At 34.7% G+C, this 19,531-nt stretch overlaps 1 protein-coding gene across 3 annotated transcripts in view; it reads right to left on the minus strand.

The window, feature by feature from the left end:
* Positions 1-19,531, minus strand: part of SLC27A6 (solute carrier family 27 member 6) — a 36,989-nt gene that overhangs the window by 14,947 nt on the left and 2,511 nt on the right. For 2 of the 3 annotated variants that reach the window (XM_069002191.1, XM_069002190.1), the window contains exons 2-4: positions 13,000-13,206; positions 10,684-10,842; positions 9,840-9,964 (exon numbers count right to left, since the gene is read on the minus strand). In XM_069002191.1, coding sequence (XP_068858292.1) covers positions 9,840-9,964; positions 10,684-10,842; positions 13,000-13,206 — 491 coding nt within the window. The remainder of the gene's footprint in view (positions 1-9,839; positions 9,965-10,683; positions 10,843-12,999; positions 13,207-19,531) is intronic. The other variant, XM_069002192.1, reaches the window with a different exon arrangement.

A 19,531-nucleotide genomic window follows, 5' to 3' on the forward strand; every position in this document is an offset into this window, starting at 1 on the left:
AAATAATTTATATAAACACTTGCATATTTTAAAAGTTCTATTGTCTCAGTCTGTTTCTCCCCAGAGAAATTTAAAAATTGGGAAGAACAGAGAAAGACGGGAATTATTTCTGTCACAGGATTAAAGTCAGAAAAGATGAATAGTTACTTTCTTGTCTTCAGACTGATTATGAGGAAACAATTAGATTTCACACACTTGTAAAAAAATATGCTCCTTCCCACATATTGCATATGAGTCATCTTCTGTATTTTTTTCAATTTCAATTAAGACTTGCAAGGTTGTTCAATGTTACTGGAATATATTATTTCTAGTGATCTTGAGTCTTTACTGCTGTCAGCTCCCCTGTTGACCACAATGAACACAACAGTATGTATCCAGTTCAGTAAGATGTTCTTATTTTATTAACACATTCCCAAACATTGAGATTGCACGGACTACCTTTAAAATACAATCATGTTCAAGATGAAGTACCAGAGGGCAAAACATCTATACTGTTTGGGTTTGTTTGGGTTTATTTTTTTAAAATTTCATCTAGTTTAAAATAAAACTTGCTTTTTAGTCATTTCAAGTGGCAATAAAGAATTCCCTAGAAGTGAGAGAGCACATAGGTACAATTTGTTACCACATACCTTCAGAACTGCATAGCACTCTGCCACTGCAACACTGTCTCTACATACCTCTATCTACCTACACTCACATATATGTATGCAAACACCTCTTTTCATACATATATATACATATACATATATATGTACATATATATGTATGTACACATTCGCATACATATACTACAGAAAACAGAGTCCCTATTTTCTACTTTTCTATTATGCATCCTCACCCCCCCCCCCACCAAACCAGTATGAATTAGTTATGGCTTTATATTAAACATCCATTTCAACACCTTTAGTCTCACATAAAATCACAGCATATTATTTTTGCCAAGAGATCTGGTCAGCTGAGTGAAACAGGAATCTTTTTAATAATTTGGATGTTAAAAACAGTAAAGCCTCTACTGAGTACATAGACAGCAGTATTCCTCAGAGACTTATGTCTTGGAGAAATTAAATTTTTCATGAGGATGTGAATTCTTCCTACTGTAATGAAAAATTGCAAACACGATGGAATTTTAAGCTCCTCTAAATCACAAAGACCAACTATGTTTTTTTCTTCCCTCTTCAAAATCAGTAACTCACAGGAAGATAAAAATGTATTCATTCATCTTTAGAGTCTTCTGCAAAGTAAGACTTTGCAGAAGGAATGCACCTATTTCACTAGATGCAAGTAAGTGTTGACAGATTACAGTCTGAGGCATTATTCTGCAATTTTACCTCAAAACTAAATCACTCACCAGCCTGCCCTGGTCGCTACCAATTCTGTTTTTACAACCCAATTTTTGCTTTTCCCCTTCTCCTATCTTTAGAAGCAAAAGTAATTTCTAAACACATAAGCACATACTTCACTGACTTCATGCTAAATGATTATTAACAAGTGCTGCATTACATAGCATTATGACTCCGACTCGGACATAGCCTGGAACAAAGTATCTAAAAGTTGCCCACAGATGTCATTTTTTCAGTGGTTTGTTTTTTCTACTTCACACACAATATCACAATGCAAGAGTGCAGGTTTTCATATACTTGAAATAATAGCATCTGTTACATCACATATTCAAAGTCATTATCTTGTCAATGAACAGCAATAATATTCTTAATTTTTTAAATAAACTGTTTCAGTGTTACTTTGAACTTAACCGGGAAAGTTTTTAATGGATTTTTTTTTTCCCCTCAAGAAAATTGGCCACCATTTAGAGAATATTCCTGTCAGCTCAACATAAAACTTTTCAAAGTGGGTTACTTTCCTTGCAATTTCAATGCTAATCTGAAATGAATGTGTCCATAGCCAAACTGCAGCTATCTCTTGCTGATGCCACTGAATTATTCAAATGTACTGCCTCTGCTAAGATACAAAAAATAGCTCAAGAGATGCTTTCAAGGAAATTCTTTGTTCCACAATGAACAGAAGATACAAATATATGCATATATACACACAGTAATTGAGTCTTTCATCAGGCTAGGAACATTCAAAACCTCTAGAGAACAAGCTAATAACAAGGTGACTTTGCTTCTACTATTTATACTTTAAGAAAAAGAAAAGCATTGACAGCTGTTTGCTGAAAAGACACAAACCAGGATGAGCTAGAAGACAGTGGCCTACATGGACTATGGTGTTTGGGTTTTTTTCCCAAAAGAACAAATACCCCATCATTTATAAATGCAGGAATTTCAGTTCCTCACATTACTTTGGCTGGTTTATATTAATACGGCAGGAAGTTGTTTGTGTAGTGGAAAAGATGCAGAGTAGACCTGACACGTCATCATCCTACTTTCCTTGCAATGTTAGCACCTATCATCAACATCAACAATACAATGTAAGGCCATCTCAATTTAGGAAGAGATGCTCTTACAGCATTCAGGCCTTTTGCAAAAATATAAAGAAGGTATGTGATGTTATCAAGGACTGATCACAGAAAACAAATTTTCTAAAAAGGTAGGGCAGTAATTCCCTTCTTCACAACTAAGATAGATTCAATGTTAGACTGCATTGCTACAACTGCTGTATTTGTGATCTAGTCAGCTCACCATAGTTGCACCTGTCTGTTGATACAAGATTCCCTGAAGAGTACTGCAGGGCTTTCTGGTGAAGACATTAAAACTGTCATGCATTTAACAGTCTTTCAACCATAAAAATTAAAATTATGTGTAATTTAATCTCCCAGCAGGTTTAATAAGCATGAAAAATTATTAAAATTAGGGAAACTTCAAGCAGTGAGTTTTATTCACATTCATTTTACACGTGAGTAAATTAATATAGCTATATTTTATCTATTTTTATAATTAATATATTAGTTCATTTTAGCTTTATCTGTAACTAGCTTTCAATGTAAAGTGAGCCACAGTAAAGTGAGTTAGCCATTCTAATATCTGTCACCTCCTTTTAACATAAACATCATCATATATATTATTGTCCTATCACTGCCAAAGTCCAGCTCTTAGGACAGGCATGTTGGTATCCATGGGCACTGTGGCTGAATAGTTATGCAGTAAATAAAATGCTGCAAGTAAGAGAAAGAATGGAAAAGAGATGATAATTCCAACAAATTACAAAAACATGGTTGAATGATGAACACTTAGGGTGTCCTAATGAAAAAAGACATAAAACAAATATGCAGAAACTTATGCTTTAAACTGACTAGACCAAATAGTCATGCTTTGAATTTCCACCATATTTAGATGGCATTTCATCAACCAGCTTCCCTTTGGTGCAATAAATAGAATTAAGGAGTGGAAGGAATTCCAAGGAGTCACCTAATACATCTCTCTTCCAGCAGAAAAGCTCTGCTATCCCTGTGCCATTCTTGACACCTGATCAAGCTGTGGCATGTCAGCCAGCTGCCCTGCAACAGTTGGCATGCAGAAATTGTGTGCATGTGTATTTGTAGCCCACTGCAAAAACACAGTACCAAATTAACACCTCCTACACTAAAAGCTGTATTTCCTCACAATATCTCGTTCACAAAGCACTCAGTGCCTTCCCCTGGTCAGCTACCACAAAATAAGTTCAAATAAGTTCAAATTGCACGTCCTGTGATAATGCAATTACAGCTCATGTTTCTGAATGTATTAATAGCTCTCCACAGATAGTTAGGACAAGAGATTTTAGAATAGAATGTTGTAACAGCTTTCCAAGGTTTCTAGAATTGTCTGTTTATTTTCCTGCACTGTGATTTTATTTTCTTAATTCAGAGTGAGTCTGAAATAAAATGGGGGTTCAGTATATATCCACTTATTTCTAACAGCAAAGGTGAAGCACTTTTTCAATGCCTTTTTTATTGACATCAATGCATTAATAAGCAAGAACACATTCTTACCATATACCTGGAATTCTTTTCCATTCACTCTGCCAAGATCTTTGAACTGTGTACCAAACATCTGCACACATCATAAATCAGTTTGACACACTATGTCTCCATCTTGCGTGCTTGTTTCTTTTGTATATTAATTAATTGACAAGTCAAGATCTGCCTTATTACATTAAATACCACATACCTGGGATTTTTCATCCGTCAGTCTTTTCTCCTTAAGTGTTCTTAATAAACCACTTCGACTATCTACGTGATTAAGCTGTTGGTAAATGCCTTTTAGAGTGCTATCAACAGTATACTAACTGGTGCAAGAAGGATTCATAATTGCAGCTACATAAAAAATGTGCTGAGCAGCTGCTTTAAAGAAATACAAGAAAACAAGTTCATTGTCCTACGTTTATTATTTTTGCATAAGGAAAATCCAAAGGGAGATAAGCAAAGATAATTCAAGGAAAGGGGGCATGAAGTGCTCTCTGTATCATGGCCTTGATGAAATGGAAAGCAATCTCAGGGCCTGAGAATGCAAACATCTGTTAATTATAAAATATGGTAAGACGGATGACTCAGGATTTGGATTCAAGTATTTACAAGGTGTGTATGTAACAACACATTCACCAGTTCCTCTACTGATACATTAGCCCCGAAAAAGGGGCATCAGGTAGTTTAGAAGACAGTAAGATGGGAGATATCCTACTGTTATAGATGGAATACATTTTTCAAGATGCACATCCATGTTCATTATTTAGTAATGCATAATTATAAACTGCAACTAGATTTTTTGCAAAACACATACCCAAATTTAAAAATACAAATAAAAGAAAACAGGAAGGGTATGAAGAGATGCACCATAAGAAAGAACAGGAACAGTAGGAAAAGGACATATCTTAGTTCAGAAACTGCTTGCTTACTATTTAGTAGCTCACTAGAGATACTAAATAGTAAGCTCATTCTCACCCCATTTTTAATAATCAATCTCCTGGTAATCTACTAGAATTATATTCTAAAAGAAATTTTCTTCATTTAGCTCTTCTAAATGTTTTGTTTAGTTGTACTCCCATTTCCTCAGAAAATATCTACCAACAAAAAAATGTCACTTTTGTCTGTGTTCCACCCAGTAATATGAAGTAGGTTGTTTTGGTTTTGGTGGTTGCCCCAGGAGCACACTAGTCAAAACAAATTACAGACAACTTTTGAAAGATCAATTCAGAGAATTAAAGCACACACAGATTATTTCTTGCAATGCACGTTGCACACAGTATTCTGTGAGGAATATGAAGCTTCCCTTTGTGAAAGCATGACTGTGATTTCCAGGCTTTAATATAAGGACGTTTTCTGCATGACTCCACTAGTTTAACCCCAAAGGCGAGTCTACGAAAAACTGAAAGCTGGAAGAAGATAAACTGGTCAAGTTGTACAACCTCTTAAAGACTCAGAAAAATCTTGATCCACCATGCTAGAACCAGTAGTTGACATTGTAACTAGCCTTCAGTGCTGTTTTGCATATGAAGAACTAATGCTTCCTCGGGCATTACAGAAGACATTTTCCACAAAGAACGTCTGAAAACCTTTACCATTATTAGTGGGGAGAATGAGAAAACAGACACAGGATCATCTGTGGATGATACCAAGAGAGGTATGCCAGTACATATAAGTATCAAAAGGCAGTAGGAAAAACAGGTGGGTTTATAATGTATGTATAAAGCCACTTTTTAAAAATAATACTGTTGTTGTGGTTATGGCAGTTGAAAGCACAAAGTTTGCTGTGACATACAGTCTGTTTTTTATAAGACCAATTGATACAGTCTAGAGGGAAAAAATACCAGCTTCCAAATCTCATGGCTCTTTCTAAGCTTCAATCTCAGATGTGCTGGATATACTCTTAGTCTAAAAGTTCTATTTTCTCTAACAGTATGTAAAAACAGTGTTCAATTTCATTTTAGGCACTGTTAATACTGCAGTAAATCAGCAACACCTTGGATTAATAATGATGTCTTACGACACATGCAAATGGTTTCAATTTTTTTTTTAAAGGATAGGTCAGTAGAAGAATAAATAAATTACAAAATTCCCCCCCATAAATCAAATTTTAATGACATGTAAAAATTGTTAGGAGCCTTCTCATGGAAGGTAAAGATGTGGTTGTTTGTAACTGTGACACATTACTGGTTTGGGGTATTCAATAAAATCTTTATGCCAAAAACTTGCAAGGGGCTTGACAAATTTCCACTCTACATTTTAAGGATATTAAAAAGAACAATTTCCAATACTGAATATAAATTGAGCTAAACTTTAATGGGGAATAAAATGTAATTACAAGTAAAATCTGCATTGTAGGAAAGTGTCTGCTGACTAAATTTCCTTGCTAACGTGACTATTAAATTGCCTTCCTTTAAGGAAAACTGCTTCTAGGTGAGAGACTAGTGCTGTCCAACTAGATAAACCCCATTCTTACACCCCTTTCCACAATACTTGAGTCAACTGCAGGGATATAAATATTCATTCTGTTTCCTTATCCCAGTAGCATTGAATTCCTTGTTTTCTCCTTCTAAACTACTATTGTTCTAACACAGAAGAGTTTTAACAAAATAAATCCCTAAGCATCTTAAGTCACTTAAGAGAGCTTAATCCCATCCAAAGATGGGATCCCTTGGCCAAACTGTATCTAGTAGAGAGATTGTCTTGCCTCAGCTTAACAAAACAAAGTCTGAAAGCTGATATACATGGTCTTATACTCTTAGGTAACCCCAAGGAAATAAGAATTGTTACTGATGCTGGAGGATAACACTGTCTCAATACCAAGCGGACATAAACCAGGACACATATTAAATGGGAAATTCTAAGCAATTATGCAATTACTTGTGAAACAGACTTTGAATACAAGTAGAAATGAACTGGTTTTAATAGAGAGTTCACCTATTTCATGCAAGGTATCACAAATCATACAAATACTGTCATACTGCATCACAGCTTATGAAAGTAGAAAACAGGACATAATGATTGAGGCAACTGATTTCTACACTCTGTTTGTAACACATTTCAGGATTCAGGTCTTCTCCACAGAAAAGCAGGAAAGAGATGCTGCATTATCATTCCTATCTTTCCAAAAGCCTCAGGATGCAATGCATTATTAAATAGATCATTACGTCAAATTTTAAATAAATCTGCAACTGCCTTTGGAAGATTTAATTTGCAGTTCAGATGTTAAAATTTAAATTAGTTGCAAGCCTCTAGGAAAACATATCCACAGATTAGTAGAGAAGGCTTTCCAAGGCTTTTGCTAAGAAGAGGATACAGGGAGCTTTGCTATGCCATACTCTTGTAGCTTTGCAGATCACTGTTAATAGAGACTTTGAGCAATGTCAGCCAGCAAGACCAACTTATCAGTTTTCTGAATATTCTTTTTCACTTGAGTAGTCACGGTAGTAGCTTAGAGCAGGACCCATTTTGTAGCTACTGATGGCTATTAGCCATCAATGCTGGTCATCGTATGTTCACTATATTCAAAACACTGGAGAAAAAGTGTTTGGAAGAGGGCAGGCATGAGGACTGCTCACTTAAAAGCCCAGCAAAATCTATGAATGTCACATAATGCCAGGTCTTTTTGTACTTGTACCTAAGGAAAAAGGCAACTTCCTTTTCTAACTAATGTTCTTTCCAGACAACAGATTACTAAACCAAACTGGATGCAGAATAACCTCAGAAAAATCCTACTGCAAGAGTCTTCAAGAGCTGTTGCAGATGTGAGTGGGAGGCAGAACGACCAAATAAGACAAAACCAGTAAGGAAAGCTCAGCCAAGAGTCAATATGCTACCACAGAGACTTGCCCAAAGTTCAATTCAAAATTTATGAAATAAGAGGCCACAGTGTGGACTCCAGCTGTAAGCAATATACCATTTATTTCAAGTTTAGTGTTAAAGAAACAAATTAAGAAAATAAGGTACTCACTATGGTTTCAATCTGTGTTGATTAGAAGGGCTTTGTAGCACTCTAATCTTGAGAACACTACCCACAAAGTATCTTCAAAGAAGTTTAAACTTAACATATATTTCTCAAGCTGCTAGCATATATAGTACTTCGACATTAATGAAACTTAAATAGAGAAACCAACTTAGGAAATTATTTTACTTACTTGAAAACTAAGAGTGCATTGCATAACATATCATAAAACCTTCCACTTATTTGTGTGAACATGTTTCTCTGCCAGTTTTAACATGACAAATACTTAATATTTTTCTTAAAGTACCTAGCTGTCAAACCAATCTGTTTTATAATTTTAGTTTTTCTGGAGAAGGCTTAGCAAGCAAGCAAAACAGAAGCCTCACAGAATAGACATGCCAGCTCCTACAGAGTATGCACGTAAATTAACAAATAGAACAGTTATACAGTTAATGAATAGTTAATGATTGTATAACCATTGTATAACTATATAAATAGTTAAGGATGGTATAAATTACTTTATTTGCACAATTTAAAATTGCTTTAACTTCATGGTGACTTGGTAAGGATTTAAAAATGGAAGAGTTTGTTTCAGGAATTAAGTATATTAATCTATAATTCTTGCTTTAAGATAAAAAGGAGTGGGGAAAAAAAGCCATGCTTTCCCTGTAAAGTAAGGGAACTGAAAAGGGGAACAATTTCTATCTCAGACTGTGAACATGGCAAAAATTGTGAAGTTTTGGAGAGAAGGGAAATGACTTTGCGAAAATCAAGTTAGCCTACAATGAGGAAAGAATCACAATTTATAAAAACTATGCCTCCCCTATGCCTTGATTTTTCTTATGATCTCTAATTTGATTTTTTGTTATTCAGGAATTTTTTGTATATTTTACTATAAAGTTTAAATCCCCCAAACAAATAAAAATTAAAAACAAACAAACAAAACCCCTAAAAATAACAAAAAAAATTAGATAGAGAAGTTATCATTATTCTGTTTCTTCATCACTGCCAGTGGCCTTCACTGGGCCATCAGCCATGCTTCCTTTAATTCAAGAACTTCCTCTTTATTGAGGCATGCATGGATAGTGCAGTAGGATCTATGACCCACAACTACATTGCTTAAACATACTTTTGAAAAATTTCCTAAGGGAAAAGCAATCCAATGACCTTTTCCATTCTTTGGTCAGCAACTCAAGATATTAATGCAAATTATTATTCTGTTGGAAAACAAGACTAATTTGCATTCTCTTATTTTAGAATACTGCTTAAGGAGAATGTTAATAGTTTTCAGATTAAATACTTTGAGTTACTGATACCTTTTTCTAAGGGATGAGAAATTTTAATAAAATTCACTGAAAAGGAGATAAACCACGGATTATTTTTTTGAAATAACAAAATGGAATTATGATAGTGGCAAAGGGAGGCTTTTCAAAGAGATAACAGTTGCATTACATCCAACTTCTATATATTTTCACAAAATTCTTTCAGTTATCCTGAATATTTTGTTAAATTAAAAGAGGATATTTTCTTTTTGCTTAATGTTATACAGGCACTTGGAGGTTTTTATTTATTTTTATTTAATATTTGAAATAAAAGCTGTTTTTAATGATAATTGTGCAAAGTCATTTATTAAAATGACATGCTCAGATGCAAGTTTTGAAAATTCAGAAAAGCCATCAAATGGTAATCCTGGTTTTCTGAACTTACCTTGTGAAATTCCATGAAATAGTATTTTTTCACCAAATGATACTGAGCCAGTTTTTAGTCTCAAAGTCGCTCCTTATAATACTTTTAGTTCTTCATGGTTCAAGCCATTATTTTTATTAAGCATCTACATATCACCAAATATTTGCAGAACCTCACATAAAAAGAAGGGCAGAATGACATGCCCAACACAGTTCAATTTCCCTTTTAACATACCCACATTAAGAACAATAAATGCACTGACAGACAAACAGGCATCACTGTGACTCCACTTACCACTGGCTGATTGCAAAGGTAACGGCAAAGTTCTCCAATGTACTGGATGACAGTCACGTTGTACCTTTTGCAGTCACTCCAAAACTGACTGGCTGAGAACTTCTTTTTTAACACACAGGTTGCACCTTTATGGAAACAGTAAGGAAAAGGAAATTAGGCAATTTCTCTGTGCGGCAGCTTAGCTATAAAACAGAACATTTGAGGAACTAAGACAGCCTCGTTCAGAGAACTATGTGGTATAATGATCTTTGCCTTGCTCTGACTTGTACTTGATGCCTAAAGAAACAGAAAATATTTGCCATGGAGTTCCAAATAAATCTTTTATAAGAGAGTCAGGGAGTACACCTACCTTATTTCATTAATACATGTGTTTTATTGTCAGTGTCAAAACAGTACAAAAATTAAATGGAAAAAGGTTCTAGATGGTTTAAAAATATCTGAAAAAGCTGATTGTTTACTATAAATGTCTTTGTCAATATTTTAAGTTCACCAAAATACATTTTAAGTCTATTCTACTGTACTATGCTTAGACTGTACATATACTAATGCACCATACACACTGCCAAAATATTGCGTATGTCCTTAAGTTCCTTTTTACCTAAATATTAAAAAGTTAAAATATTTGTGATGCAAATTATGATAACTAATTCTTCTCCACAAAGAGAGCTTTGTACAGATCCTTTGTTATTACAAAACTCCCCCTCTCCCCAAAATACACAGCTATTCCAAAAAAGACTCATTTGAGCGAAGCATTACTTTCCCTAGGGGTAGTGAACCTAAGTGTGTTCTATACATTTTTATAATAATTAATTCTCTATTAACCACAAAATCAAACAAGCCTTACCCAGTTCAATGCATCCACCAATGCCAAGAAGAGAAGCTGCACTGTGATAAAGAGGCAGAGTAATATAAACAATGTCTTCTGAAGTAGCACCAAAAGCCCACAGTCCAGCAGCTCCTTTAAGAATCTGCAAATGACTAATGACTGCTGCCTTTGGAAGACCTGTAATAACAACAAAATAATGCATTAAGGCTCCTCTTAAAGAGAATCCCTGTATAAAGTCTCTAAAATCATAAAAGAATCAATTTCTTTCTTCTGTAACCAAATTGTCAGCCGTCTTTTCAGATGGCCATAAATGGACAACTGGCTGTTTAATACAATATTGCATGTTTCTGCACACATAAAGATTAGCCAGTTTGTAACCTCATCTCTTTGCTACTTAGTTTGATGTCACATCCACTCATGTAAGTGGAAATAAGAAGAAACTCAGTGGCTTGCCTGCTATCAAATTATATAGTGTAAGAAGGGACAAAAACATTTACTCTACATATGGACTTCTTTTAATATAAAGAGGCATCACACCAGGTCTTGTTAAGGCAAGAGTCACAGTGACTGTAAGATAAATAAGAAAGGTATGGGATCTACATGGAGTGGAACACACAGCAGGTGCTTATGTAAGAATCTTTCTATTTGTTTTAGAGCTCTATGAAGACTACAAGGAATTAATAAAAAAAAAATAAAAAATCAGTGAAAAGACCACATCAGCTAGGTTCTTCTGAATGAGTTTCTTCAGGTTCAGCACAACATTTCTCTTCAGCAACATGCAGACTCACATGCAAGGGCTTCTTGGGCTACTACTCTGGTACCTATTAATTTGAGTAGGGGATGTGATCTTGCATCATATATGTTCTCAAACACATAAATTTCAGTCTGAGTCAGGCTGATGATGAACAGTGAGAACTGTTCAATTTTTCAGAAATTTAATGTTTCATAAAGTTTTTTCACCTATTCTAGTAAAGCTATCCTTCATTTGAAGACTTAGCTAGAGCTGAAAGTGTAATCTGTGCAAAGTCTAGCTACACCTCAAGGCTACTCCACTAGCTACCCCACTTTTCTACCCTAAAGAGAAAAGGGAATATGCCTATGTTGCCAATGAACTGCTTATAGCAAGAAGTTTTCAGTCTTGGGTTTTTTGTTTCTGCCTTTACAGAGGGACTATTATAGACTGTACAAAATACTCCTTTTAACTAAGTTTAGCTAGTTTTAACTAGTTTTTTAATCACTGGCTTATCAAAACAGGAAAAAATGCTCAGTTACTCAGAATTAGTTATTCAATACTCTTCAGACCAAACAAATCTTACTGTTTTAGTTACATAGTATATAATAGAAATTCAATGTAAAATAATGTATTATATACTAAGTCTCAAAAATATTTTGAATTCTACATAACTGAAATTTGAGATATCACACAGATATTCTGATTGCAATTGTAAGAACAAAATCATCCCACCTGGACAACTCTGTAGTATTTTTTAGCTAAATTCAACTCCCAACTCTTAACAAGCAAGCTCAACCATATTTCTATTAGCAACATTACAAACAACACCTCATCTCTTGACAATATTTATAACTTCTTAACTTTTTTACTGGAGACTGATGTTCTTATTTCCTACCTTTTCTTGAGAACCTGAAGCAAATAAATTGAATTATTATTTGTATGAAGAAACAAAGCCTCAAACCACACACACATTTTCAATCTTCATGTGACTAAAACTGTTGTGTTCAACTGAATGAGAATGCCAATCTACTCATATTAAAAACATAATGCTGTCTTTCATGTCAGTGATCAGTTTCTTTAAGTCTTAGCTTTTTAGCTGCTGGAGCACAATTCAGACATCTAATTCAGTTTCTAAACTAAAAGGCTAGTAATGCTATTTTCTGTCTCTACAGTTACATGCATGAACCATGATTTAATGAAAGAGAAACAAATGTCTATTTCCTTGTTTCAAGATTGTTTTTTAAAGTTCTAGGTAAAATCTTAATAGTTTTAGCTAGGCAGTGTTACATGGTCACAAAATACTATCTACTATGGCTGTAAACTGACCAAAAAAGCAGTGTTTCATGAATGCCTTAGCTGTGAAGTAACGAGAGGTAAAGACTCCCATAGTATTTGTACAGTGTGACAAGAGAAAATAAAGAAGAGGAACTTGTAAACCACCAAATAGAAACAGTTACTTACAAGAAATACATGTGGTTTTCTATAACAATGCTTCTAGATGAGACATGTGACATTTTTCTATTGAGATATCAGAGTTTCAGAAAAATCAAGTTTCTAGATGAACGCTGAAGGAAAACAAAGACTCTTTAGCAGACCTGTACCTGTTGTTCCCGAAGTAAAAATGTACAGAACAGCTGACTTGAGGTTGTTGGCAGAGCATCGATTAACTGGAACAGGGTCTTCAGATGCAGTTTCTATTTTGTCTAAAAGGGTATGCACACTTGGAAACGTGGAGTCTTTGGCCATAATCCAAACACTAACATCTTTCTTTAGTTTAGGAAGAATTTCTTCTAATGTCCCAAGCAAATCTTAAAAATTAACATGAAATAATGTTACTTACATTATGTCTTCACAAAACTAGAGAATAAAGTGTTTTTCCTCTTGAAGTTTTACTTTTTATAATAGAAAGAGAAATGCAAGTCACCTCCATGGATATAAAGAGCTTCTATAAAATAACAATGGACTAGAATGAAAATTTACTGAAAACAGGATATAATGTGCTAAAAATACTGCTGATCCCGCATAGTCAAATTGTCAACTAGCTCTCAAGGCAAACCTGTGAATCTTGATTACTAGTTCCTATTGCCCACATGATTTCAGGTAACCCTTAGTCATTGTTAAGACCAGAATGAAGTGTGGTTAAATTTCAACTTCAAATAAATCTTGAAGAAATCCATTGAAAATGCAATGCAAATACATACATAAGCGGTAATTACAGTACAGGTTTCCTTGGATGCCCTCAACAGCAACCTCCCATTGAGAAGTTGGGTTTTTTTCAAAAGCATAGAAGTGACAAATTTAAAAACAAACAGCAATTTAACTGAGGTTTATTTTGTTGGCTTATCAGGAAAGAAACAATGAGAGAGGTTCCCAGACTAAATAAAAAGAAAAAAATATATATAGAGGCCAGTCCTTAAATAATCCATTTGGTATTTATATTTTGAAGCATTTTTACAGCATCTCTTTCTCAGAAGACTGCACAGTCATTAAAGTACTAATCCAGGAAACACATCAAGAACAAGAGCAATACTGCTTTCAGCAGAATTCATTTACACTTAAGTAATTTGATACATCTCAGTCTAAATAATTAACCTTGCAAATATTCCTGTGGGTATAAATTTATTTTATTATCTCCGTTTTATAGATGAATAAACAAACAAAGTTGACATGACTTACCCAGAACCTCACAATGAGGCGTTGCCAGAGTCAGCATTTGAAATCCTGGTGTCAAATCGTAACTCATTTCACAAATATACTGTATGCATAAATTTTACATCAAAACAACTATTTTTAATCTTTCAGAAAACTCCTTTCCTAATGACAGACTGATGTAGTTATTCTAATTAATAACATACTAATCTGTATTGCAACTGCAGATATATAGCCTACTATCGTCAGCTAAACATGTTTTATATACCTAAAGCCTACAGAGTACAAGTTTTATGTACTTATGAACATGTAGCAAATCGATCTGATGTAGTGTAACATCAAAAATTTTTGTTCAAACTTTCTTTTACTGCAGAATGATTCCAGGAAAGAATCACCCAAACAATTTTATAAATCTGAAAGATGGATAGCCTCCTGTTTGAATCACTGGAGTACAGCCCCACTATAGATAGCAACAGAGTGAAAAAATGTGAATAAAAAATAATGTTAAGAACAGTAGTATTAACTGCAGGAAACCTGATGCTGTGAATGTCAAGGTTCATTGGCCTATTAATTCTGTCTTGCTGTTGTATAATAGAACTACGGTATATTTTTCAAGCAATAAACAGAAAAATACAACTGTACTACTTCTAACACCTATTCATAAATCAAGTGTGATGGAGCAACTATATACATATTACCTTCTTATACTGATTTTTTCCCTCCTATTATGCATATATGTCTCTCAAATATACTAAGGATAGCTTGTGTAGGTGCAAGTTAGACTGAGAACCTAGCATAAGAAACAGAGGTGTTAAAAGCAGCTGGAACTCTATTTCTGTTCTCAAAAGTAGTAGGAGAATACAGCATTCTCTGTCATTCTTTATTAATGCACTGGCTCCATCTACAATGCAAGTCTGTCAGAAAGAAGAGGACTTGCCTCTTCTTTTTATTTTTTTCCCCTTTTCTTGCATCAAAGGAAGAAAGATGGCAACTATTAACCTCAACCCTGCAGACATATCATCATTTAAGATTCAAGAATGACATGAGGACACAGCTCCCTTTTAGTAGACTGAAACATATTTACCCAAAGAAGTTAAGATTAATCTTCAGATTAAACATACATGCTGTTTATTGTTTCTCTAAACATTCACTCTTAAAATCAATGGCTCTGAGTTTTTTACTACTATTGAACTATTAAATAATTACACAGCATAATTTTTCTTCTATGCTCAGGAATCTAGTAGTTGGAACAGTATGTGAACAGCTTGTAATTAAACGTTAACATGAAAGAAACTTCTCAGTAGATAGCAGAGAACAGCAGAAACAATAAATTATTTCCTGAATAAAAAAAAAGGTAATTTAAAACAGCTGTATTCAAAAGGCCAGAAACTGAAAGTTACTTCTGGAACACACAGAAGGTGAGGTGTTTGTAGATGACTCTCAACTGTACTAACATTATTTCCAAATAATAATTCTAATGATAGTCAACTAACATTTTGTTCCCCAAACAGAAAACTTCTGTGCCAGACATTGTGTAGGGCTGTCTAGTCTTTACATATAATCTTTTCCACCTGTCAGGAAGACACAGCCCTCTGAGAAGGGCTATAATTTGAATATTTCAAGAGCTACCTTGTATGTGTACTTCATATAGAAAAGCAATTACAGTAAAGCAACTCGGCTATGTAAACTTGGAGTTTCTTTCAAGTACTTGTTTACTTTTTATGAAAGTATATTCAGATTTTGGGTTACTTGTTTTGGGAGAAATGTCTGCTCATATAAAATTTGGCAAGTTCCGTTTGTGTTGTTTACATTGTTTGCATACAAATGTCCACCATTTGGTATTTGGCTTCTACTGGGAAAAAATAGCTGGAATTGATCAGGATAGATACATTTTTCCACTTTTGTTTGCTTTTCTTCTTCTCTTACTTTTAAAGCATTATTCAAAAAAGTTTATTATTCAAAAAAACTGTTACTTTATATTCACATGAATACATAACTCAGTTACATCTTTTGAGAAAGCAAGGAAAATATATTTTGAATTACTGTCCCAGGCTTCCAGTTGCACAAAGGTTTCTTATGTTCTTTTCTAGCAAAGAAATCATGCAGGCTGTTGGCAAGGATGCAATCCCACACTGATGAAAGGAATACATTAGATTATGAGATCAGCTTGTACTGAACAGAAAGTTACTAAGAAAGAAAACTCTATGAAACAGTTCTTACATAATTTTGATGTGTACCCTGGCTGATATGCTCAGGAAGTTATATCAAGTCCAAACTCTTCCCCACACTGTCGGGCCTCAGAAAATAGTTGCCACTTGTACTTGATCCCCCAAGTGACTGGGCATGCCTTGTCACAAAGTAATAATAGTAGAAAAGTCAGCTGTGGCTCAGGATCAGTGTTGGTATCTTGAAGCATCATTGAAGGCAGTAAAGGTAGTAAAACATAAACCACCTTGCAAATCACAGTTGGCTCTTTTTTCCACTCAAAGACCATCTGGGACAAGACAGAGACTAAGTAAGAGCAAGTGATCAAAAAGATATGGTGTCTAATAGAGCAGGTAAGGGTGTCTTCCACATGTCTTCTATGGTCCCCTTGTCTTAAATGTTTAGGTTTAAATAGCTCTTTACTCCAAATGGATAAGAAAAGGCAGTTTTGATAGAATCCATTCTTTTTTTTCATTCAGTGACTAACATGAGAGATGAGACTTCTACTTGTACGTAACATCATATGACCTTAATTTACAAATACCAAAAAACTCTCTTTCTCCGGGATGTAGACATGCTTCTGTCTAGTTCAGAATACACTTAGCAGAGGCAGAAAGCACTGCTAGTGCCTCAAGAGTAAAGAACCCTAGCCAGAAAACTGCAATACAACTGGGAGACCTACCTCTGTACAGAACTGCAAAATCACAAGATGGCTGTGAATAGAAGGGGCCTCTGGAGGTCATCTTGGTCTGATCTCCCTGCTCAAGCAGAGCCACATAGAGCAGACTGCCCACACGTGTCCACGCGGCATGTACACTCCCTTAATAGGCTTTGTTATCAGGACTGATGTAAATCAATCTCATGCAGTTTAGAAAGCAATCCTTTAACACCTGAATCCTTGCACCAGAAGTCATGATGGCAATCTGCGATGTCCTACTCTGAGCTGAACTCTTCCCAGTAGGAACAGACTAGAGATGCCCTGGCAAATAAATTCCATTTGTGCATTTCTGGCAGCGCACTGGACTGCAAGTGCTGTTTAGTAGTACAGCAGTACTGTACTACTGTAAAAAAATAGTAGTATTGCTGTTACACTGTAATAGATAGAGTGATACAAAAGGGATTGCAATGCAATCCCTTCTTCAAGAAAGACTTCAGTCAATAGAAATATATATTCCCCAGAAAGGACATAGTTCCTTAAAAGATATCTTCATTTTAAGCAGTACCTTACCTCCTCTGTTTAACCAGCAGCTTTCAAACAACTAAGGGTGGCATAGTCTGGTAACAAATGTAGTAAGAATGAACACCTTTTGAAAGAGCAGAGCATATATTTCTTCCTTTCTCTTTTACAAGTTCCTCATTAACTTACAAGTTAGTTAACTACTGTTTTATTAAAAATGAAGTTTTAAACTCCAGCTTTTAAATCTCTTTCAGGAAACATTCTCCAAAATGGTGGGAGACAGTGTTTCTGGGAATCAAGTGTGAGAAGTTAAGTAACACATTAAAGCAAGAGCTAAATACTTGGGGAACATAGCAGACAAATGAGGGTAGTTAAAGTAAAAAACTCTCTCTGACACAGGGGAAAGTGGAATTACTGGAAAGGAATAGAAAGAGTAAATATTGGCAAATCATAGAATCTGTATTTGCCATTTAACCAGACCCTGGATGAGAAGACAAAAAATTGACTTGATTGCATATAAGAAATCAACAAGAGGAAGAAATAATGAAGTTTTTATATTTGAAACTTAAGAATAAAACATTCAATTGCTGGGTTCATAGAATACATTAAGGCAAAATCAAACCCACAAAACTTAAATACTACTGAAACACTCTGAACTAAAAAAAAGGAATCAGAGTATGAGAGAACTGTCAGACCAGAAGAAAGTCTGATTCCAAGTGCTGAAGCAAAGACAAGATGATACTAATTGGACGAGGTTACCAAACCACAATGTCTGAAAAACATGCAGGCACACAACAAAAGTGAGGAGTAAAAAATGGCACATGAGAGTGATATTTTACAAGAGGCCCTATGAAAAAATGGAACAAGGTATGGAAGAAAATGCAACCATAAATAGTATCCAGCCTATTTGTTTGGAGGTATCACATTTGTAAAAAATAAAAGCATTTTTGAAAATTAGGTACAAAAAAAGCTTCAAGATGCAATCATCTCACACAAAGGGAGGCTACATCATCATTTACTGGGATGCAGCTACACTACATCACTGGGAGCAGGGAAGATTCAGCCATAAACAATTATCTGTGGGAATTGTTTCAGATAACAGCCAAAGGTGGAAGATTCCCTTCAGCATAAATGAAACCTTAATATTAACTAGATACACAGCATGATATAACAGTAGAACCTCTATACAAGTTCCTGTTCTAATGTGCTATTACAGACAAGAATTTCAAGAGCAAATTTGGTCTTGCTGAGCACAGGCAGTCAAATTGTTAAGGGGATAATATCTGCTGTGCTGCAGTCTGTGAATAAGATCAAAGGTCATCCAAAACACTGAAGATCTAGTTTGTAACTATTGCAAGAAATAGAATTGCCAAGTTAACCTGTGCTTCTTTGTGGAGGGGTGAAAAACCCACATATTTTTTAAAAGAATTTCACTATCCAGAAATACTGCCATTACACACTATTCTCTGATTTAAAAAAAACAATTTTAATTGCCAAACACAATGCCTGTCTATGGCAATGATAGATATTAGACAACAAGTTGATTGGTTTTAGTGTAAATACTTTGGAAAAAAAATACTACATTCAAACTATCCACACTCCTGTGAAAATGGTGCCACAATAGGAAAATGCACAACTCATGTCTATTGATGAGGAAGAATCCCTTGAAACTCACACTAAAATTGGATGAAAAGACGTTTAATAGCCCTCTAAGAATTATGAAACTGACTGAATAACCCCAGTATTAAACATTGCTCTGCAATTTTTATAAACATTAGGGGAAAATTACTATCTACAATAATTAGTTACAATATGTTTCTTTCAAGAGCGGTATGAGTTAGGCCTCACAGTCACTGGACTAAGTATAAACTTTCATTTGCTAAATCTATACTCCTTTGGAGAGGCTCCCATATGAGATGGTCAATAGCTGAGGACCTAGCAACTTTAACTTCTTCCACAGATAGAGATAAAAAGAACCTCTAAGTCCTGAAGAAAAGTACTGAGAAGGCTCATGGGACTGACAGACTTAAACCAGACACTAAAAGTCACTAATAAAGTAAGAAGTCCAAAATGTAAAACAACATATGAAAGACTAATTTGTT

Source organism: Aphelocoma coerulescens, assembly GCF_041296385.1.
Source record: "Aphelocoma coerulescens isolate FSJ_1873_10779 chromosome Z unlocalized genomic scaffold, UR_Acoe_1.0 ChrZ, whole genome shotgun sequence".
NCBI lineage: Eukaryota > Metazoa > Chordata > Aves > Passeriformes > Corvidae > Aphelocoma > Aphelocoma coerulescens.